The sequence below is a fragment of the Oncorhynchus mykiss genome, chromosome 15 (assembly GCF_013265735.2).
Source record: "Oncorhynchus mykiss isolate Arlee chromosome 15, USDA_OmykA_1.1, whole genome shotgun sequence".
Classification (NCBI taxonomy): domain Eukaryota; kingdom Metazoa; phylum Chordata; class Actinopteri; order Salmoniformes; family Salmonidae; genus Oncorhynchus; species Oncorhynchus mykiss.
Genome location: NC_048579.1, coordinates 21,904,406 through 21,926,532, shown reverse-complemented (window position 1 = coordinate 21,926,532; position 22,127 = coordinate 21,904,406). Strand labels below are relative to the sequence as shown.

General features: G+C 41.9%; 1 protein-coding gene across 3 annotated transcripts in view; it reads right to left on the bottom strand.

The window, feature by feature from the left end:
* Nucleotides 1-16,901, bottom strand: part of LOC110489791 (collagen alpha-1(XVIII) chain) — an 82,359-nt gene extending 65,458 nt beyond the window's left edge. The window contains exons 1-2 of one of the 3 annotated variants that reach the window (XM_036944062.1): nt 16,461-16,901; nt 16,289-16,368 (exon numbers count right to left, since the gene is read on the bottom strand). In XM_036944062.1, coding sequence (XP_036799957.1) covers nt 16,289-16,368; nt 16,461-16,471 — 91 coding nt within the window. In that variant the 5' untranslated portion in view covers nt 16,472-16,901. The remainder of the gene's footprint in view (nt 1-16,288; nt 16,369-16,460) is intronic. The other 2 variants (XM_036944060.1, XM_036944061.1) reach the window with 2 other exon arrangements.
* Between the last annotated feature and the right edge of the window lie 5,226 nt (nt 16,902-22,127).

Genomic DNA, 22,127 nt, shown 5'->3' with positions numbered 1-22,127 from the left:
GGATGCCTGCCTGCTGCCTGTACTTCTAAAGGCTTCTCAGGGCTCAGAACCGTCACTGTGGGATGAGAAGAAAGCCACTCTCTCCCTCTGATCTCCTATAAACAGATACCTGCTTGTTTTTAGCTATATCTTTCCACTCTGACAGTGACTTTCCAGGACAGGATAAAAATCCCATCAGGCAGCTTTGTCTGTCGCATGGCGTCAGGACATTGCATGGGCGCTCCTAGAAAAACCCTAATATTTCATACAGGTTTCATGTTCTATTAACGTATGGATTTGATGCATTTCTAACCCCTGTAGAAGGTGACCTAATGTAGGAACATTTTATTTCCTTTCCTAGTTTCAGGCAGCATTCAGGTCTCTTTTTGGAAAAGAGGCTCAAACCCAAAGGGGATTTCCTGGGGGAAACAAAGGTTACATAAATAAATACTGGTTTGAGAAAGGGAGAGGGAGAGAGGGAGAGGGAGAGGGAGAGGGAGAGGGAGAGGGAGAGGGAGAGGGAGAGAGGGAGAGAGGGAGAGAGGGAGAGGGAGAGGGAGAGAGGGAGAGAGAGAGGGAGAGAGGGAGAGAGGGAGAGAGGGAGAGAGGGAGAGAGAGAGAGAGAAGGGAGAGAGAGAGAGGGAGAGGGAGAGAGGGAGAGGGAGAGGGAGAGGGAGAGGGAGAGAAGGGAGCGAGAGAAAATGAGAGAGGGAGAGGGAGAGGGAGAGAGAGAGAAGGGAGAGAGGGAGAGTGGGAGATGGCAATGGCCTGATGCATTTTACTCAAGACCTCAAAATTAAAGAGAGAAAAAACTATCTTTAGGCACATCAAAGTGTTTGAAAATGGGCCAGCCAAGCACTAGTCTCTTTGATGAACAAAGCTTTGATTTCAGCAGGCTGATTAATGCAACGATAGGAGAATTAATGAGAGATTAATGAAAAGATAAGGGAAATGGGGAAAGGAGTTCAATATCAACACCAGTCACCACAGTAAATTGGACCCATTCTTTATGGCTGTCAACAATGTGCACTTAGTGGCTACCCTGGTGTGCTGTCTTTCCCAGCTCTTATGGTCATTGCCACGCGATATTCGACCATAAGAATTGGCAAAACAAGGGTCGTTGGAAATTTGGTACCAATATGGAATTTTAAAAGCCTGTTATATTAAATGAAGTGTCCCTTAATATAAACCACATGAATAATTCAATAAATCAGATATTTTATATTAATAAAGAAATGACAAAATTCTGCATTTTGACATTTCCCTCCGTGCACCCTCAGTGACATCAAGGCAGTTTTCAAGTTTTCACCATCATCAAAAGCCCTAGTTATTTTGTTGCATTTACAAAATTATTTCTCAAGATTATTATTTATTTCATGTGATTAGTGATTATTTATGACCGGCCCTCATTTTAAGGTTAATAACACTGTTACGTGAACTGAATTCTCATTGTAATATGGTGAAACTATTACTTTTTAAATATATTTTTCTAAGAAATATCTAAAAGTCAAATCATAGTGTAAAAGCAGGTGAGCTGGTTGTACTCCTTTTTTACAACTTTCTTGTGTTTTGTGATGGAAAACTGAGCGGGTCAAGCATAACACGTCAACCCTGTTACCTATAGATAGACAGGCTAGAATAACATGTCCACCCTGTTACCTATAGATAGACAGGCTAGAATAACACATCAGCCCTGTTACCTATAGATAGACAGGCTAGAATAACACGTCAACCCTGTTACCTATAGATAGACAGGCTAGAATAACACGTCAACCCTGTTACCTATAGATAGACAGGCTAGAATAACACGTCCACCCTGTTACCTATAGATAGACAGGCTAGGATAACACGTCCACCCTGTTACCTATAGATAGACAGGCTAGAATAACACGTCCACCCTGTTACCTATAGATAGACAGGCTAGAATAATACGTCAACCCTGTTACCTATAGATAGACAGGCTAGAATAACACATCAGCCCTGTTACCTATAGATAGACAGGCTAGAATAACACGTCAACCCTGTTACCTATAGATAGACAGGCTAGAATAACACGTCCACCCTGTTACCTATAGATAGACAGGCTAGAATAACATGTCCACCCTGTTACCTATAGATAGACAGGCTAGAATAACACATCAGCCCTGTTACCTATAGATAGACAGGCTAGAATAACACGTCAACCCTGTTACCTATAGATAGACAGGCTAGAATAACACGTCAACCCTGTTACCTATAGATAGACAGGCTAGAATAACACGTCCACCCTGTTACCTATAGATAGACAGGCTAGGATAACACGTCCACCCTGTTACCTATAGATAGACAGGCTAGAATAACACGTCCACCCTGTTACCTATAGATAGACAGGCTAGAATAATACGTCAACCCTGTTACCTATAGATAGACAGGCTAGAATAACACATCAGCCCTGTTACCTATAGATAGACAGGCTAGAATAACACGTCAACCCTGTTACCTATAGATAGACAGGCTAGAATAACACGTCCACCCTGTTACCTATAGATAGACAGGCTAGAATAACACGTCCACCCTGTTACCTATAGATAGACAGGCTAGAATAACACGTCCACCCTGTTACCTATAGATAGACAGGCTAGAATAACATGTCAACCCTGTTACCTATAGATAGACAGGATAGAATAACACATCAACCCTGTTACCTATAGATAGACAGGATAGAATAACACATCAACCCTGTTACCTATAGATAGACAGGCTAGAATAACACGTCAACCCTGTTACCTATAGATAGACAGGCTAGAATAACACGTCCACCCTGTTACCTATAGATAGACAGGCTAGAATAACACATCAACCCTGTTACCTATAGATAGACAGGCTAGAATAACACGTCAACCCTGTTACCTATAGATAGACAGGCTAGAATAACACGTCAACCCTGTTACCTATAGATAGACAGGCTAGAATAACACATCAGCCCTGTTACCTATAGATAGACAGGCTAGAATAACACGTCAACCCTGTTACCTATAGATAGACAGGCTAGAATAACACGTCCACCCTGTTACCTATAGATAGACAGGCTAGAATAACATGTCAACCCTGTTACCTATAGATAGACAGGATAGAATAACACATCAACCCTGTTACCTATAGATAGACAGGATAGAATAACACATCAACCCTGTTACCTATAGATAGACAGGCTAGAATAACACGTCAACCCTGTTACCTATAGATAGACAGGCTAGAATAACACGTCCACCCTGTTACCTATAGATAGACAGGCTAGAATAACACATCAACCCTGTTACCTATAGATAGACAGGCTAGAATAACACGTCCACCCTGTTACCTATAGATAGACAGGCTAGGATAACACGTCCACCCTGTTACCTATAGATAGACAGGCTAGAATAACACATCAACCCTGTTACCTATAGATAGACAGGCTAGAATAACACATCAACCCTGTTACCTATAGATAGACAGGCTAGAAATGTTTTAACAATTATTTTGGGGGGTGAAGCTTGCATTCAATTGTCATTCCCTGTTGCACACAACAGGCCTCCATTCCCTATGTGACATGGGGATTTATGGCTGATTTAAGATGAAGTCGTCAACCCTGTTACTTTACTTGGCATTTAATAGGCACTTACTATAGTACGATTTTTATTTAACCTCTTGAGATGGGAAAACATGTTTTTTTTTCAAAGTAAAACGTGTTCTCTTTATGACAGAATGTTAAATTAGGTGAAATAAAGTGTTTTTGACCCAATTATACTTTCTCAAAAGGCAATGAATTGGTGGAACAACCCACAAAACAAACAGAGCTGGGACCGGCTACTTAGTGGCTACATTAATGGAACAAAAAACATACGAGGTGAGTGTGTTTGTTGATCTAACGGCTGGATCGCGTCATGATGAGGGCAATGCATGGATGGAACTATTGCTGGACCCAATCCCTTTCCTGTTTTTCCTCGCTTCCTGGTTTCATTGTGTCATAGGGGTCATCACTTCATCCAACACATGCTAATATTTCTAATTGTAATCATGGTGGGGGGTTGTTACTCATTTTCCCTCAAGTCCATGTTTATGATATTCACATTGAGAACAGTAGGAACATGTTTGGCCATGTGGAACACACACTTCTCTGAGTATCTGACAACTGCATGTACAATGGGTCTTGGTTAGTCAAATCAAATCAAAGGAAGTCCAGGTAGCAGTAGGGGGACAGAGTGAGCAGGTAGCTAGCTGCCTAGTGGTGGGTATTCAGCAGCCTGCTGGTCTGGGGCAAGAAGCTATTGGCCAGTCTGTCTGTTTTTGTCATGATGCTCCTATACTGCCCATGTCTGAGTGATGGAAGTAGTGAGAACAGACCGTGGCTTGGGTTGCTGAGGTCCTTGATGATCTGATGTTGTAGGTGTCCTGGAGGGCAGGCAGTGTGAACCCAATGGTGTGTTCGACTGAGAGTACCACGCTCTGTAGACCCTTGTGGTCAGCGGCAGTAGAGTTGCAGTACCAAGCTGTGATGCAGCCTGACAGTATGCTCTCGATGGTAATCCTGTAGAACACTGTGAGGGCCCTCGGGGACAGGCTACATTTCTTCAGCCTCCTGAGATTGAAGAGTCGCTGTCGTGCCTTCTTTATCACATTGTCCGTGTGGTTTAACCATTTCAGCTCCTCTGAGTTGTGTACGCCGAGGAACTTGATGTTTTTTACCCTCTCCACAGCATCCCCATTGATGAGGATGGGGGCGTGCCTAACCTGGTTCCTCCTGAAGTCCACAATCAGTTTCCTTGTTTTGTTGACGTTGAGGTTGCTTAACTGGCACCACGCCGTCATCGTGCCTACGTCCTCTCTGTAGGCCGTCTTGTCATTGTTGGTAGTCAGGCCTACTACTGTCATCAGCGAGCTTGATGATGGAGATGAAACTGTGTGAGGTCACGCAGTCGTGTGTACACAGGGAGTACAGGAGGGGACTGAGGACGCACCCTTGTGGGGCCCCCGTGTTGAGGATCAGTGTAGAGGAGGTAATTTTGCCAACCTTCACCACCTGGGGGATGGCCCATCTGGAAGTCCAGGACCCAGTTGCATTGGAAAGAGTAAAGTCCCAGGGCCGTGAGCTTTATGGTATTGAAGGCCGAGCTGTAGTCGATGAACGGCATCCTCCCCTATGCATTCCTTTTGTCAAGGTGGGTAAGGGCAGTGTGCAGTGCAATAATGATTGCGGCGTCCATGAATCTATCAGGGCGGTAGGCGAATTGGAGAAGGTTGAGTGTTTCAGGGAGGGAAGAGGTGATGTGGTCTTTGACTAGCCTCTCAAAGCACTTCATGATGATGGAAGTATAAGTGCTACTGGTCAATAATCATTCAGTTCAGTTTCTTTCCCTTTCTTGGCCACGGGGATGATAGTGGACATCTTGAAGCAGGTGGGGCCTGAGCCAGAGAGAGATTGAGGCAACGCAAACTAGTGACATCGGCTGACAACTAGAAAAAACTATGTCTCAACAACATGTTAATCTATTTGCCCTTTGAACCCCTCCAGGGACACCAGGTCAAGGAGTTTTAGGTTGGCTTGGAGGGAATTGCAAGACCAGGGGGCTGAGTAATGCTTGGTTATAATTTTCAGAACTGTAAGCATAAAACAAGATTAAGATCTGAGCTTGTATGCTTTTTCATTTTGAGCTTTAAGATGGCAGTTTTACTAAAATGACCTTACAAATAAGAATGTACCAGTGTTTGAGCTTGACCGGTTGCTATTGATGTACATCCGACAGCACGTCTCTGATTAGTGATAAAACAAAGGGCTGCATGATACACAGAGTCAAGAGCCTTCAGTGTAGAGCTTGAGGCTTGCACATAGTCACCATAGTCACACAGATTGAAAAGTACAACTATTTTCTGGCGGCAAAGGAAAAACACATTTTGTGCAGGTAATAAAACCCAATACGCAGCTTGAGTTTCCAGACAAGGTTCTCTACATGGGTGATGAAGCTCAACCTCTCTTCCAGCCAAACTCCCAGATATTTGTACGTTTTGACTTGCTCTATAGAATGTGCGTCCAAGGTAGTCATTACATGGTTTTCAGAGTGTTTAGTATTGGAAAAAAATCATGCATTTTGATTGAGAGGAATTCAGAACAAGCTTCAAGTCGGACAGATTCTGCTGAATGATGTTAATAGCTATTTGAGATTTTTCAAAAGTCCAACTGCTTCTACTTGAATGGAGAACAGTGTCATCTGCATAAAAAAATGTTGTGGAATTAGTAGTGGATGCTATCTTATGATATTATAGTATGGACTTCTTAGGGTCACTTCTAAGGGGAAATGTATACTCGAATATATGCTATTCTTACATCATGAAGTAAATAACTGGTGAAATAGAATGTGCTTGAACCTCCTGTATTAACACATCAATCTATAAGGGGGTCTTGGTTTGAGTATGCTGTCTCATGACACACCCACTTGACACAAACTGGTTGAATCAATGTTGTGTCAATGCAATTTGTCAACGTTGTTGTGACATAGAATCTACGTAGAAAATCAATTTCATTGGATCATCAACGTAAACTGTTGTTTTGAGGGTGAAATTTCAACCACAGGATTATACCATTTTGGTAACCAAATGTCAACATAGACACACCTTGTATAAAATACGTTGAATTTGTACCTTTAAAACAACGGCATATATTCAACGTTATATCCACTGTCAGAAAAAAAAACAATAGGCTGGGCAGCACCTCCTACGGGATAATTTATTTATCTACAGCTACCTATTGCTCTCCCATCCAGGGTTTTAATCAAGCCCAGCCTTGCTTATCTACGCTTTTTCAGTGATTATTACCAATGTGCTATTGTGAGAATAATTGTTGAGAGATCTCCACTTAGATCTCCAAACTAAATAGATTCACTGTTGCTATCGAAGTTATTCCAAGGGTAGGTTAAACAGAGCAAATGAAATGTGATCATACTTTACCTCTCATACAGTGGGGAGAACAAGCATTTGACACACTGCCGACTTTGCAGGTTTTCCTACTTACAAAGCATGTAGAGGTCTGTCATTTTTATCATAGGTACACTTCAACTGTGAGAGACGGAATCTAGAACAAAAATCCAGAAAATCACATTGTATGATTTTTAAGTAATTAATTTGCATGTTATTGCATGACATAAGTATTTGATCACCTACTAACCAGTAAGAATTCCAGCTCTCAAAGACCTGTCACTTTTTCTTTAAGAAGCCCTCCTGTTCTCCACTCATTACCTGTATTAACTGCACCTGTTTGAACTCGTTACCTGTATAAAAGACACCTGTCCACACACTCAATCAAACAGACTCCAACCTCTCCACAATGGCCAAGACCAGAGAGCTGTGTAAGGACATCAGGGCTAAAATTGTAGACCTGCTCAAGGCTGAGATGGGCTACAGGACAATAGGAAAGCAGCTTGGTGAGAAGGAAACACCTGTTGGAGCAATTATTAGAAAATGGAAGAAGTTCAAGATGACGGTCAATCACCCTCGGTCTGGGGCTCCATGCAAGATCTCACCTCGTGGGGCATCAATGATCATGAGGAAGGTGAGGGATCAGCCCAGAACTACATGGCAGGACCTGGTCAATGACCTGAAGAGAGCTGGGACCACAGTCTCAAAGAAAACCATTAGTAACACACTATGCCGTCATGGATTAAAATCCTGCAGCGCACGCAAGGTCCCCCTGCTCAAGCCAGCGCATGTCCAGGCCCGTCTGAAGTTTGCCAATGACCATCTGGATGATCCAGAGGAGGAATGGGAGAAGGTCATGTGGTCTGATGAGACAAAAATATAGCTTTTTGGTCTAAACTCCACTCGCCGTGTTTGGAGGAAGAAGAAGGATGAGTACAACCCCAAGAACACCATCCCAACTGTGAAGCATGGAGGTGGAAACCTCATTCTTTGGGGATGTTTTTCTGCAAAGGGGACAAGACGACTGCACCGTATTGAGGGGAGGATGGATAGGGCCATGTATCGCGAGATCTTGGCCAACAACCTCCTTCCCTCAGAAAGAGCATTGAAGATGGGTCGTGGCTGGGTCTTCCAGCATGGCAACGACCCGAAACACACAGCCAGGGCAACTAAGGAGAGGCTCCGTAAGAAGCATCTCAAGGTCCTGGAGTGGCCTAGCCAGTCTCCAGACCTGAACCCAATAGAAAATCTTTGGAGGGAGCTGAAAGTCCGTTTTGCCCAGCGACAGCCCCGAAATCTGAAGGATCTGGAGAAGGTCTGTATGGAGAAGTGGGACAAAATCCCTGCTGCAGTGTGTGCAAACCTGGTCTAAAACTACAGGAAACATATGATCTCTGTAATTGCAAACAAAGGTTTCTGTACCAAATATTAAGTTCTGCTTTTCTGATGTATCAAATACTTATTTCATGCAATAAAATGCAAATTAATTACTTAAAAATCATACAATTTGATTTTCTGGATTTTTGTTTTAGATTCCGTCTCTCACAGTTGAAGTGTACCTATGATAAAAAAATGACAGTCCTCTACATGCAAAATCGGCAGTGTATCAAATACTTGCTCTCCCCACTCACTGTACATCATCAATGATGCTATTTAGGCCTATATAGCATTTGTGAAGTCATCAACAGATATGGTTTCAATTCAACACAGAATTCAACTGAAAATAGAAAAATAGACAATACAATAGGCCTAGGGTTTCAAGCTCTGGTTGATTGTAAATGTCATGATATTTAGTGATGTTGAATTGTGTTTGGTTGTCAACGCAACCAAATGTCAACATTTGAAGGAGATGTATCTTCTGCTTGGACAGTTTCATGTGCCACTGACTTAGTCTGGTTTAAATTCCAGTTTGTCTACAAATTAATAATTGATAATTGTTGGATTCACGTCTCCATCTTCACCAAAAATGTAAGTTAAAGAATAGGACTAAATCAAATCAAACGAAACATTTTAAGTGTTTTTTTGTTTAAAACAATTTAGCACATAAATATTGTGGTCTTCAATGTCAAAGTTTGGGGTGGCAGGTAGCCTAGCGGTTAGAGTGTTGGACTAGTAACTGAAAGGTTGCAAGATCAAATCCCCGAACTGACAAGGTGAAAATCAGTTGTTCTGCCACTGAACAAGGTAGTTAACCCACTGTTCCTAGGCTGTCATTGAATATAAGAATTTCTTCTTAACTGACTTGCCTAGTTAAAAAAAAAAAAAATTACAGGACTTTGATGTTAAATCTGTTTGTTTGCCATGGCTAGCTAGCTGGATGGCTAATGTTTGCATTTAAATAATGCAGCATAATGCACACCACTGCTGATGTGTGGTTGATTTTCTGGCGCTTTACTGCAGCCAATGCATCTGACCATCAATGGAGGATCAGCTACCTATGGAGGAGGGGCTACTATGGAGGAGGGGCTACTATGGAGGAGGGGCTACTATGGAGGAACTGGGAACGTCAGACAAAGCAACAGGCCCTTGTCTGACAGACAACATTTCTCCATGGCTGTACTGTACCATTGATGCGCCATCTGCTCAAGCCATACTGACTTTTCCAAACAGCCTCAACTCCATTCGTTTTGCATCTTCGTTTTCTTGTTCATTGATGAATAATGTAAAGTATTTTGTTACCAAGAGGACCACCATGGAAATAGGTTTCTAAACGTTTGCATATTATCCGCTGTGATTTTTAAATGTATTGTATCCACATGTGTGGTTGTATTGTGTTATTTACAATCATCATAAACTTTATTTAAAGTGCATTAACGTTTGATTGGAACTATTCAAGCAGAAGATGAATCTCCTCCAAATGTTGACATTTGGTTGCGTTGACAACCAAATAAAATGAAATATCACTTTTGAAATACAACATAGCCTATTAACTTGTCGACAAGTTAACAAATGATATGTTGGACTCACATCTCCAACTCAACCAAAAATAAAGGTTAAAGAATGGGATTAAGCCAGTGGCTTAGATGTAACTATCCAAGCAGTAGATATATCTCCTTTGAATGTTGATATTTGGTTGCGTTGTCAACCAAACACAATTCAATATGACTTTTGTAATACAGTAAGTAGCCTAAAGTTAAGGCTATCTTACAAACTAATCTAATGTGTGGCCACATTTCAAGGCTACTGTAACTAACTATACATTTCTTCTTGTGTAATCATATAAAGTGTGCATGTCCAAGATAGTAGGTCGACGCAGGTCTGTAGAGATCTTCACAATTGCTGTAATAATCATTGCAGAATCTCGTATGGCATTGATCACTTGCACCATGTACTTTTAATGTAATCTCATCTGCAATCCAGGTTAATTGATTCTGCTATTAGATAAAGCACAGTGATAAAACATTAACCTGTTGTATAAATAAATAAAATATTGTATTCCCATTAAGTGTTTAAAAGCGCAGTGATAAACATTTGGGTGACAACTAAACCAAAAGTCAGACATTGTTTTTCCATTGGAATTTGGTTGTGATTTTAGATGGCTGAAAGCATTGTGATAACATATTGGAAATTCAACTAACTTTTGGCTGTCTTATTGAGTGGGTAAATATAGGTTGTAATCTGATTGATCAACATCTCAACCAAATATTACCCAAATATCCACGTTGAAATGACACGGTGTGCCCAGTGAGTATGGACTTCTAAGGGGGTAAGTAAGAACAAGTATTACCTCATCAAGTGAGGAACTAGAGAAATAGAATGTGATTGAACCTCTTCTATATAAACACATCCATACACATCTAACAATTCTATAAACATACATAGGCACGCTGGCTCAAAACTAAAGCTAGGGCGCTTTTAACTTGATGAATACTGGGGAATGTTTACCCTTACGGTGTGACAAGTATTTTTTCCTTTGTAATGGAGGCCGAGTTAAGAATGGTTCGGGTCAGCGTTACAGTACATGGTGCAGCAGACATTGACCAGACCCAGTGGGCCCTTTCCCGACACCCAAGGGAAGCCAAGTGTTTTGCTAACAGTCTGCCTGGAAGACACTGGACTGGAGAGCCTCTCCGCCAAGTGCAAGGGGCCGGCTCGTATCAGCAACATTACTCGAGTTAGCTTACATTAGCTTACATAGAGGTCCCACCTTCTCCTCTCCTTCCCCTGCATGTCTGTTAATTTCTCCCACACACATGTTCACACGCACAAGGTCCATTTGGGGAGAGGAGAGAGGACTAAATTGAACCACACAGTTTTTTTGTCACCATGGTTAATGTTTGGACATGTGAGCAACACACTTCCTTGATGAATATCCATCTCCGTCCTCCTCTGCTTCATATTTTCCAGAGTTTAGGAGAGTTTGGGAGAAGAAACAGTTTGGCATGTCAAGTCAAATACAGCCACGGCGGCCAACGTCTGTTATTCAATCAGGGAGGGACAGAGGGAGCAGAGTTTTACATATAACATAAATAAATGCTTTCCATGTGGAGCATGGGCCCCATTTGTATGTCTCTTTTACTGAAACAAGGCCCTAAACCATTTGTATTACATATCTGTGGAAGGACATCAAACCATCACCTCTCCACTTTTTCTAGACAGGAACGTGGGCGTGAGTGTCACTAATACAAATCATGGATTTATGGTGAGCTAGCCCAGCAACAACCGTCGCTGGAACAGACAGGACTGGCAAAAAGTGCTCTTCACTGACAAGTCTTTTGTCTCACCAGGGGTGATGGTCGGAATCGTGTTTATCGTCGAAGGAATGAGCGTTACACCGAGTCCTGTACTCTGGAGCAGGATCGATTTGGAGGTGGAGGGTCCGTCATGATCTCGGGCGGTGTGTCACAGCATCATCGGACTGAGCTTATTGTCATTGCAGGTAATCTCAACGCTGTGAGTTACAGGGAAGACATCCTCCTCCCTCATGTGGTACCCTTCCTGCAGGCTGGTGGCCACACCAGATACTGACTGTTACTTTTGATTTTGACCCCCCCGTTGATCAGGGACATATTACATTTCTGTTAGTCACATGTCTGTGGAACTTGTTCAGTTTATGTCTCAGTAGCTGAATCTTGTTATGTTCATACAAATATTTACACTTTGCTGAAAACAAACACAGTTGACAGTGAGAAGACGTTTATTTTTGGACTGAGTTTATATATATATGACATGAATCACAATATCATTGAGGAACATCAGGGTGGATGGAGAGGGAGGGCGGGTGGCAGGGATTTGGACACATGGTGTAAAAAAGAACAATATCACTATCTATTTGTGGTATTTTAGATACTAATGCTCTGCCATAAGTGACTGTCCTGTTTTTGTATTTTCCATTTCTTGTATGCTAAGCCATTTTGGAACACACATCTGTTAGCATCTAACTACTGTATTTCTGTTAGTATTGTACATTGTTTATATATATTTGTGTTTGTTGTTGAAGCTGTTCTTATGCATAAATATCAATGATTGTATCTTTGCATGGCCTTGTGATCAAATAAAATATATAATCCCAGCCCAAAAATGTAAAGCTTGCTAGTAGGAACTCAGCTCCACTTTGGACCACTTTTGAGGTATGAAACTTTGATTTTGCGGTGAACAACTATCCCTTTAGGGCAACACATGTCATGTCAGTGCAGTTCTCTTCACTGAGGTGTTGAGTCTGTTGACATTCATTATTGGTCATGCCACTGTGAGGGGTGATGCAGTCTGCCCTGCTACTGTACGTCTGAGCCTGCTGCCCCCACAACCAAGACAGAGCTGCCACTCAGGCATCCTTCATTACAGCTAAACTCAGCAGCCTGGCAGGAGGCCACCCCCCCTCTCTCTCTCTTTCTCTCTGTTAGCCCGACATGGGAGCAGCCCTGGGGGGAGAAACTCAAACTATGCAAGCCCCTCTCTGGCTCAAAACTCCATGGGACTGGTCCAGAATTAAGAGCATTCAGACAGACACACAAGCACACACCGACAAGCACACACACAGGCATGCTTCAGAGTGATATATATATAGTATCCTCTTATCTGTCTAGTAGATCTGTGTAGTGTAGTATCCTGAGACACAGTACAGACGTTGACATTTCTTTAGGAAGCATACTGTGCTGTTCCCATAAATAGACCCTCAGTTGGTGGTCCCCACGTGGCATAAGCATGTCAGTATTGAATAATTCCCAGCTCTCGCCTATGCAGTACGTTACTGTCAGGCCCGGGTCAACTGAGGGCAGGAGCCGCGACTGAAAACCATAACAAGTGTAATTACTCCACCGCATCGCCATCATCTTCATTAGGGGCATTAGTGAAACACATGGGATTACTTCTTTCCTACAACGACTACTCCAGTGGTTATCTACTCCAGTGGTTATCTACTCCAATGGTTATCTACTCCAACGGTTATCTCTTAGACAAAGTATGTAGGCTACATTACAGACCAGGTCACAGGAAAATAATTACGTCAGCACTGTCATCCTCTGTAGCTCAGCTCGTAGACATGGCGCTTGCAACGCCTGGATAGTGGGTTGGATTCCCAGGACAACCCATATCTATAAAGTACGCAAGCTTTGGATAAAGGCCTCCGCCAAACGCCATTATTATATTACTGTTTGGAGATGCATCACTGTGCTCCTCTTTTGAACAGCTGAAGGCCTTTTGCCTGTCTCTGTGTCTCAGATATTCATTTACAACAGTCCCATGAACATCATTAAGGGAATATTCTGCATGTGTGGAAGGCTGCCAAATTCCACCCCCCTTCCCTAACTAATAAACCATTAACATGAGTAGACTGTCTCCACATGTGCTGTAGGCCTAAGCATCTAACAATTTTCAGTCCTTGCTCCAATGTTGAAAAGATTCCACATAATACCTTCAAGTGGTGAATGTTGACGCTCTAGTTAGTCTATTGCAGAATTGATCCTTAGGACATTATTAACACATTTACGTTTAAGAGGCAGCAGTCTTCAACCTTTATCTGAATTGGAAACGCTTGAACATGCATTTAGACTGGGGGTAGCACACAAAGGCTGGAATGGTGCATTGTGCCTGCCGGCAGATAAATTCCACATTACCAGGCATTAAAAGCAACAAATCACCATGAGTGAATTCCCACAAACTAATTTTATGATGTTTCCAAAAGAAAAACAACTTTATTATCTATGACAATACCTCATAAAGTAAACCCTCCTGGTATGTGTAAGGGCTCATTACATTGACGAACACTTAAAGCAGGTATTTGTCCCGGACTAGGCTGGTAAGAAAACCATTAAGGCTAGTCCCTGTCACTGATATAAAGCATACAAGGACACATAGTTTCATTCTTGTGTATTTTATTCCTCTCTTGTTACAATATATATATATATATATATTTGTTTCATGCAAGTATTTCATGGTAAAGTCTACACCCGTTGTATTTGGTGCATGTGACGAATTTATTTGGACTTGATTCGACTTGACTTTATGGAACAAGAAAGTATCTAAGGCACATGTGTCAAACTCATTCCACCGAGAGCGGAGTGTGTGTGGGTTTTCGCTCCTCCCTTGTACTTAATTGATAAAGTAGGGTCACTAATTAGTCAAATATACATATTAAATACAGACACTATGCCCTCCATGGAATGATTCTGACACCCCTGATCTAAGCGGTAGGACACAGCACACAACCTCAAAATGGATAATAATCAGCTCGATTTCAACAAATACATGAGATGGGACGTTTCTAGGCGACGGCTTTGTTTTTTAGAGTATTTACTGCATAGCCTACATATGCCTGGAAATATTTCTCCCTAATGGCCTCCGCTGGCAAAAGCAGAACACACTGAATAATTTTTTTCTCCAAAAAAGTGAATCATCTTCGAGCAGTTTATGAATATGGCACATCCACAAACAGCTGACAGGAAATACAGTCGAGGAAACTGTCAAGGCTGTAGAATCACCAGTTTTCCCCCAGCTCCACATTCCCCTCAGTCACAAGTCATCATACTTCAGAGTTATTTTCCATAGAAAATTAGATACAGCTTGCTCATATAGATTTTTGTTCTTGTAAGAGCCAAGTGACTCTAACTCCGAAGGAATGAGCTCAACAATTAAGCTCCCGGGGCCACATTACAATGACTTGGCAGCCCGTAATTATTTTATGGGGCTAGCGAAAACAAAGGTGCTTTTTGTGAGGTCATCTCATAGTGGTGATTATATGATCTCCAGAGCTTGTCAAAATGGCAATCTGCGTGCCATTGAATTGACGAGGAGAGACAGTAATTACCGGTCACTCACTACCCAGGTAATTTATCAGACGGTGCCGTATATAGGCTAACGCTAACGCTAACCCCAATGAAATGAAGTTGAAGCCAAGTCAGGGGACGTGTCATTGGAGACACATACACGAAATCACAAACACATACACACCTTCCCCTTGAAAGTGTATCCTTTTTCTTTGGCCCGGGCCCATAACCAGTCCCAACTGTCCTGTAAAATGTCTTAACTATCTAGCTAACATCCAGTGAGGTCTACTGGATGGTTATATGCGGAAATGTATCTAAAGTGATACAAAACTCCATCTACTGCTCCAACTCAATTACATGATTGCCTACTGATACAGCAGGTAGCCTGTGTTCTTCATCTTCCAGACACAGCCATCTACTGTCTGCGTCCTTGATATGTGGCAATTCCTTTCAGTGTCCATTGCTAGCACAGTCCATACCTGCAGAATCGCGCACATCTTGTTTTACTTTTTTACCATTAGTCACGGAGCCGTCGGTGGCAGACACCGTAGATAGAGCGCACAGCAAGCCACACAACCAGCCACAAGAAAATGAGATACGCTACATCATCACATCTTCAGCTTTCCAAATGTACGTGGACATGTTCTGATTCCCCGTCAAAAACGTGTCGCACTGTATACAGTTATGAGATTGACCGAGCGTTGCTAGAATGACACGTTACCAAAAGAATAATGACTGATTGGTTTAACACTTGGCTGTCAAAGACACGCGCTGTGTATTTACACCCACAAGACGCAACGAACTCAAGAGGTTTTAAGCATCAGTCTGATATTTAAAAAAAAGTATTGTCAAGTTAAAAACATTCGTAAATCCCAACACAAGACCGACAAGGACACGATTTAATGACCCATCACTCACTTTCACAACGCTCTAATACTTGCACAGCACCAGGGTCTTAAAAAGTGGAACTGCACGCCAAGGCGATTGCACCAAGGCATTTTAGAATAGGATGTGCATGATCACAAAATCCTTTAGCTAAACTCGCACAGACTGTCATTTCATCATGAATGAATGGATGCATATTTGCGAAAGTTGTGCTTAATACTTTCTCACCATACTAAACCAGTTCATCCAAATGAGAGAGAGCAGGGGGAAAAATGATGAGCGTCACATACCGTCCAGAAGCTGATATGCAGTCGACAGTTGGCAGTACCACAAGGCGAGATGTATTCCAAAGGACCACAGGGAGAGGCTGCTGATAGAGGGGAAAAAGTGAATAATTTAGCTGAGTTCAATTCTCGGTTTTTCAAAACACTTTCAATGCGCGTAAAATATGTGCGAATTTACCGTGAAGTCATCTTCGATCTTGTTAAGTCCACACAAAAGTCCTCTTGTTCCAATGTGATAGTGGTAAGAGTTGGAGCCCGCTCTATCCCTCACTCACTCCCTCTTAAAAAGATCTTGCTCTCCCCCTCACTTGGACTGCCCGCATTTGCAAATGAAACAAAGGCTGCTTTAGTCCTCCAAGACTGAACCGGTCCTCAAACACTGAAATCTGACTCCTCACAGTCGCTCTTCCTGGACCACTGCTTTATCCAACTCTGCCCTCATAGAGGTCTGGTCCAAAATGATTGACAGCCTTGATAAAGATAACAAAAATGCTGTCTAAAATGAATAATACAAATACTGAGATACAGTATATTGTATACAAAAAAAAGGGTAAATGATATTATTTCCCACTAATACATTTGCTCAAATTGGTTTCAATCCATGTGCCAATGTCATTTATCAAACTCCAGGCGGTGCTATGGTCAGATGATATGAAGATAGAGCTCTTTGACCACGCACACCAGTGGTGGGTTGGGCACCGAAAAACGGAAGACTGTGTAAAATATGGTGGTGGATCGTTGATGTTATAGGATCATTTTGCTTCCACAGGTCCTATGGCTCTTGTTAAGGTCAACGGCATCATTATTTTTATCAAGTACTTGGACATTTTAGCCAAAAACCTGGTTGCCTCTGCCAGGAGGCTGACACTTGGCCAGAAGTGGATATTCCAGCAAGACAATATCCTCAAGTACACATCAAAATCCACAAAGAAATGGTTACTTGACCAGAAAATCAACATTTTGCAATGGTCATCTCAGTCTTCAGACTTGAAACCTATTGAAAACCTGTGGTTTGAATTGAAGAGGGCAGTCCAGAAGCACAGATGAAGGATATCAAGGATCTGGAAAGATTCTATATGGAGGAATGGTCATAGATCCCTCCAAATGTGTTTTCCAATCTCATAAAGCATTTTAGAAAAACTATCTGTGTCGTTATCCTGGCAAGGGGAGGGTGATTGAATACTGAAAACAGGGGTGCCAATAATCTTGGCCCCTATCTTTTTTAAATAAAAAAAAATGTCTTTGTTAACAAAATGCCTTTCTCTAAGCAATTGTATTAGTATAAAATACTATATTTTTCATTTTTTTCCTTGCAATAAAGCTCAATTTTGGTATCTTAATACAGTATTTTTTCTCGTCTTTATCAAGGGTGCCTATCATTTTGATCCTGACTGTGTATCGCTACCTATCCCAGATTCAAATGAATGCACACACCAAGTTCCCTCTCTCTAGATTAAAGAGGGATCTCTCTGTCCTACCTTTTTCCTGTTTTAAATGGCTCTTGCCTGGCCTTGAAGTGAGAAAATATGCATCAGGCACAGATACATTTCATACATTTTTCTATCAAATAATGTTCAGTCAATTGTCACCGTTGTGCCACTTACTGTATACCCTTCTGTTTCCTATGACCAAATAAGGGATTTATAAAGGTGTCATCAACAAAGCCTTTTGCTTTCAAGAGAACATCTCCACTGTAATAGTCTTCTTCTTCGATCATCATTATGACTGGTAACAGTTACCATAGAGATAAGGTTGAGTCTGAACCAACAGATACTGTACACCCACTCAATTGTTATGAATGTACAGTATCTCTGTAGAACATCTGCACTCCGAGACCTTGACACGGTCCATGATTCACCCACCACAACGTCTGGTTGGACCTCAGACATAGTTGGGAGTATAGTCAAAAATGGAATCCAGCATCCAGACCCCCAAGAGCCTTCTGTCTGTCTGAGAGATGCCTTTTATGGTGGGGAGGGTCGATAAGAAGACTACTCTTAAATTCCCTTCCCATCGACGGCACACACTGATACAGACGAGTCACAGACATGAGTGATGCTATGTGAAGCCAAACCACTGATAGGGGAGGCTATCACAACTAGTCTTACTGTTATACACAGCTGGGGGGCAATGACAAGCATCTGAGTGGTGTTAGTGGGAGATGGGAACCGGCTCTACCATTGTCTGGCCCTGGTAGTTGAAAATAAACTTCCGAGGCACCTCTTTGAAGCCAGTGTGGGACAGCGTGTTGAAGTGGGGTTGTGGATGTGCTGTTGAAGCATTATGGAGGTGTTGTGGATGGGTTGTGGACATGTTGCGGTAGTGTTTTGGAAGTGTTGCGGACGTGCTGTTGTAGTGTTGCGGAAGTGTTGCGGAAGTGTTGCGGACGATTGTGGATGGATTACCTGAAGAGGCTGCTGAAGGGTAGGGATCACAGAGGCATGCGCCCTTTCAAGTGGTGTTTTTGGAAAACAAGGAGTGACACAGGAAGGTTCCCATGCCACAATACGGCTCCAGTGTTGCTGCTTTTATGAAATACTGTTCAAAGGAAAGAGAAAGCCACACACCGCTCTTGCTAGTATCACTTTTTTTTTTACATTTCATTCAAGCTTCTTGGCCTCTTGGCCTTCATCAGAGCTGTTCAAAAGAGTTCAATACAGATCAAACAAGAGAGGAAGGTCTGCAGCTGGACAATTATCATTATTTGGTTTGGATATTCATCCAACTCTGAACAAAATCAAAAGTAATGTGATAGGTCAGGAGATGAATGTTAAAAGCAACAACTGTTTTTGGGATAAAGGGGCAATAAAAGATAGCCCAGACTTTTCTGGACACAGATAGCCCAACTTTTCTGGACACCTCTTCCTGACAGTCAAAGGTCCTGAAGAGGGGTCCAGAAAAGTCTGATCCGCAGCCACTCCGTAAAAGATCATATAAAATATGCTTTTGACAAATTGTGAATCACAAAGCAACTCATATGAAGGGCCTAACAGTCACATTAAAAGTTATGGGAAACAAAGTCCTCACATCTCGGGTTTCACTAAATACTTCATCTCGTGCTAATTAGCATCATCGCCCCATCCTATGATTTCAGAGGAAAACAACGCCTTGATCCGTCCCACAACAAAAAATGTTTGGTCACAGTTAACAAATTACAGCACCGTAATCACATCCAATATCATGTCATAGCAGGAATAACCAAAAGAAAACAGTTGCCGTTCATCTCAAAACACACACACAGACTTTGAGAGGGAGAAAGGGAGTTCACACAAAGCCAAGTTTAGGGGATCGCCATGGTAGCCTGTATGTTAATGGAGGGAAACAAACAGTGTCTGAGAGAACGTGTTGATAGTGAGAGACAGAGCGAGTCAGAGAGAGAGAGGTAGAGAGAGAGAAAGAGAGAGAATCAGTCATAGAGCCCATTGCCCTTTATGGTTGTGAGGTCTGGGGTCCGCTCACCAACCAAGACTTCACAAAATGGGACAAACACCAAATTGAGACTCTGCACGCAGAATTCTGCAAAAATATCCTCCGTGTACAACGTAGAACACCAAATAATGCATGCAGAGCAGAATTAGGCCGATACCCACTAATTATCAAAATCCAGAAAAGAGCCGTTAAATTCTATAACCACCTAAAAGGAAGCGATTCCCAAACCTTCCATAACAAAGCCATCACCTACAGAGAGATGAACCTGGAGAAGAGTCCCCTAAGCAAGCTGGTCCTGGGGCTCTGTTCACAAACACAAACACACCCTACAGAGCCCCAGGACAGCAGCACAATTAGACCCAACCAAATCATGAGAAAACAAAAAGATAATTACTTGACACATTGGAAAGAATTAACAAAAAAACAGAGCAAACTAGAATGCTATTTGGCCCTACACAGAGAGTACACAGCGGCAGAATACCTGACCACTGTGACTGACCCAAAATGAAGGAGCGCTTTGACTATGTATAGACTCAGTGAGCATAGCCTTGCTATTGAGAAAGGCCGCCGTAGGCAGACATGGCTCTCAAGAGAAGACAGGCTATGTGCTCACTGCCCACAAAATGAGGTGGAAACTGAGCTGTACTTCTTAACCTCCTGCCCAATGTATGACCATATTAGAGAGACATATTTCCCTCAGATTACACAGATCCACAAAGAATTCGAAAACAAATCCAATTTTGATAAACTCCCATATCTACTGGGTGAAATTCCAGTGTGCCATCACAGCAGCAAGATTTGTGACCTGTTGCCACGAGAAAAGGGCAACCAGTGAAGAACAAACACCATTGTAAATACAACCAATATTTATGCTTATTTATTTTAACTTGTGTCCTTTAACCATTTGTACATTATTAAAACACTGTATATATATATAATATGACATTTGTAATGTCTTTATTGTTTTGAAACTTCTGTATGTGTAATGTTTACTGTTAATTTTTATTGTTTATTTCACTTTATATATTCACTTTATATATTATCTACCTCACTTGCTTTGGCAATGTTAACACAGGTTTCCCATGTCAATAAAGCCCTTGAATTGAATTGAATTGAATTGAATTGAATTGAATTGAGAGAGAGAGAGAGAGAGAGAGAGAGAGAGAGAGAGAGAGAGAGAGAGAGAGTGAGAAAGAGAGAGAGAGAGAGACAGTGAGAGAGCGAGTGAGAAAGAGAGAGAGAGAGAGACAGAGAGAGAGGCGCTGTGGGGCAGTAAAACTGCTGCTGCAGATTAACGTGGAAATCCAAGGCCTATATGAGTCAGACAGGACACACTGACACAACACCCTCATCTCTCTATGGACCACTGTGAGAGTCTGGGACAATATACAGTAGCCTTCACTGACATCAAGAGGCATAGGAGAACAAAACCTATCTGTTAGAAATGGCTGCTTGGAACTTAAAAGTTTGAATGGGTAGCTGTTTGATACAATGGGTTAACCTAAAAAAGTTGTCAGATAAACTAAATCTAACCGCAGTATTAGAGACGGTGACACTGGGATTTGTATGTAGACCTGTAAATAAAAGTGTATTATTGTGTATTCTGGAGGTAAACAGGGTCTGCCTGAAAGCGTTCTGTGGTGAAATATACAACACCACACAGACCCCAGCCAGGACTTGGAAACATCTCCCATACAGCAGGTGGTAAAGCAAGTAGACCTCAAGATAACTCCTCCACTTCAATAACGGGAGGCCCAAATCTGTTATCAAAACCAATTTAGAAGATGAACAGGCTCTCCAACGAAGAGGAGAGCTACTTTTCTGACTGCATGACTTCTGTTCTGATATACACTACAGTTCAACATTTTGGGGTCACTTAGAAATGTCCTTGTTTTTGAAAGAAAAGCACATTTTATGTTAATTTAAATAACATCAAATTGATCATAAATACCGTGTAGACATTGTTAATGTTGTAAATGACTATTGTAGCTGGAAACGGCAGATTTTTTAATGGAATATCTACATAGGCGTACAGTGGCTCCTTATCAGCAACCATCACTCCTGTGTTCCAATGGCACGTTATGTTAACTAATCCAAGATTATCATTTCAGAAGGCTAATTGATCATTAGAAAATCCTTTTGCAATTATGTTAGCACAGCTGAAAACTGATTAAAGAAGCAATAAAACTGGCCTTCTTTAGACTAGTTGAGTATCTGGAGCATGAGCATTTCTGGGTTTGATTACAGGCTAAAAATGGCTTTCTAATGATCAATTAGCCTTTTAAAATTATAATCTTGGATTAGCTAACACAACGTGTCATTGGAACACAGGAGTGATGGTTGTTCATAATGAGCCTCTGTACACCTATGTAGATATTCAATTTAAAAGAATCTGCCGTTTCCAGCTACAATAGTC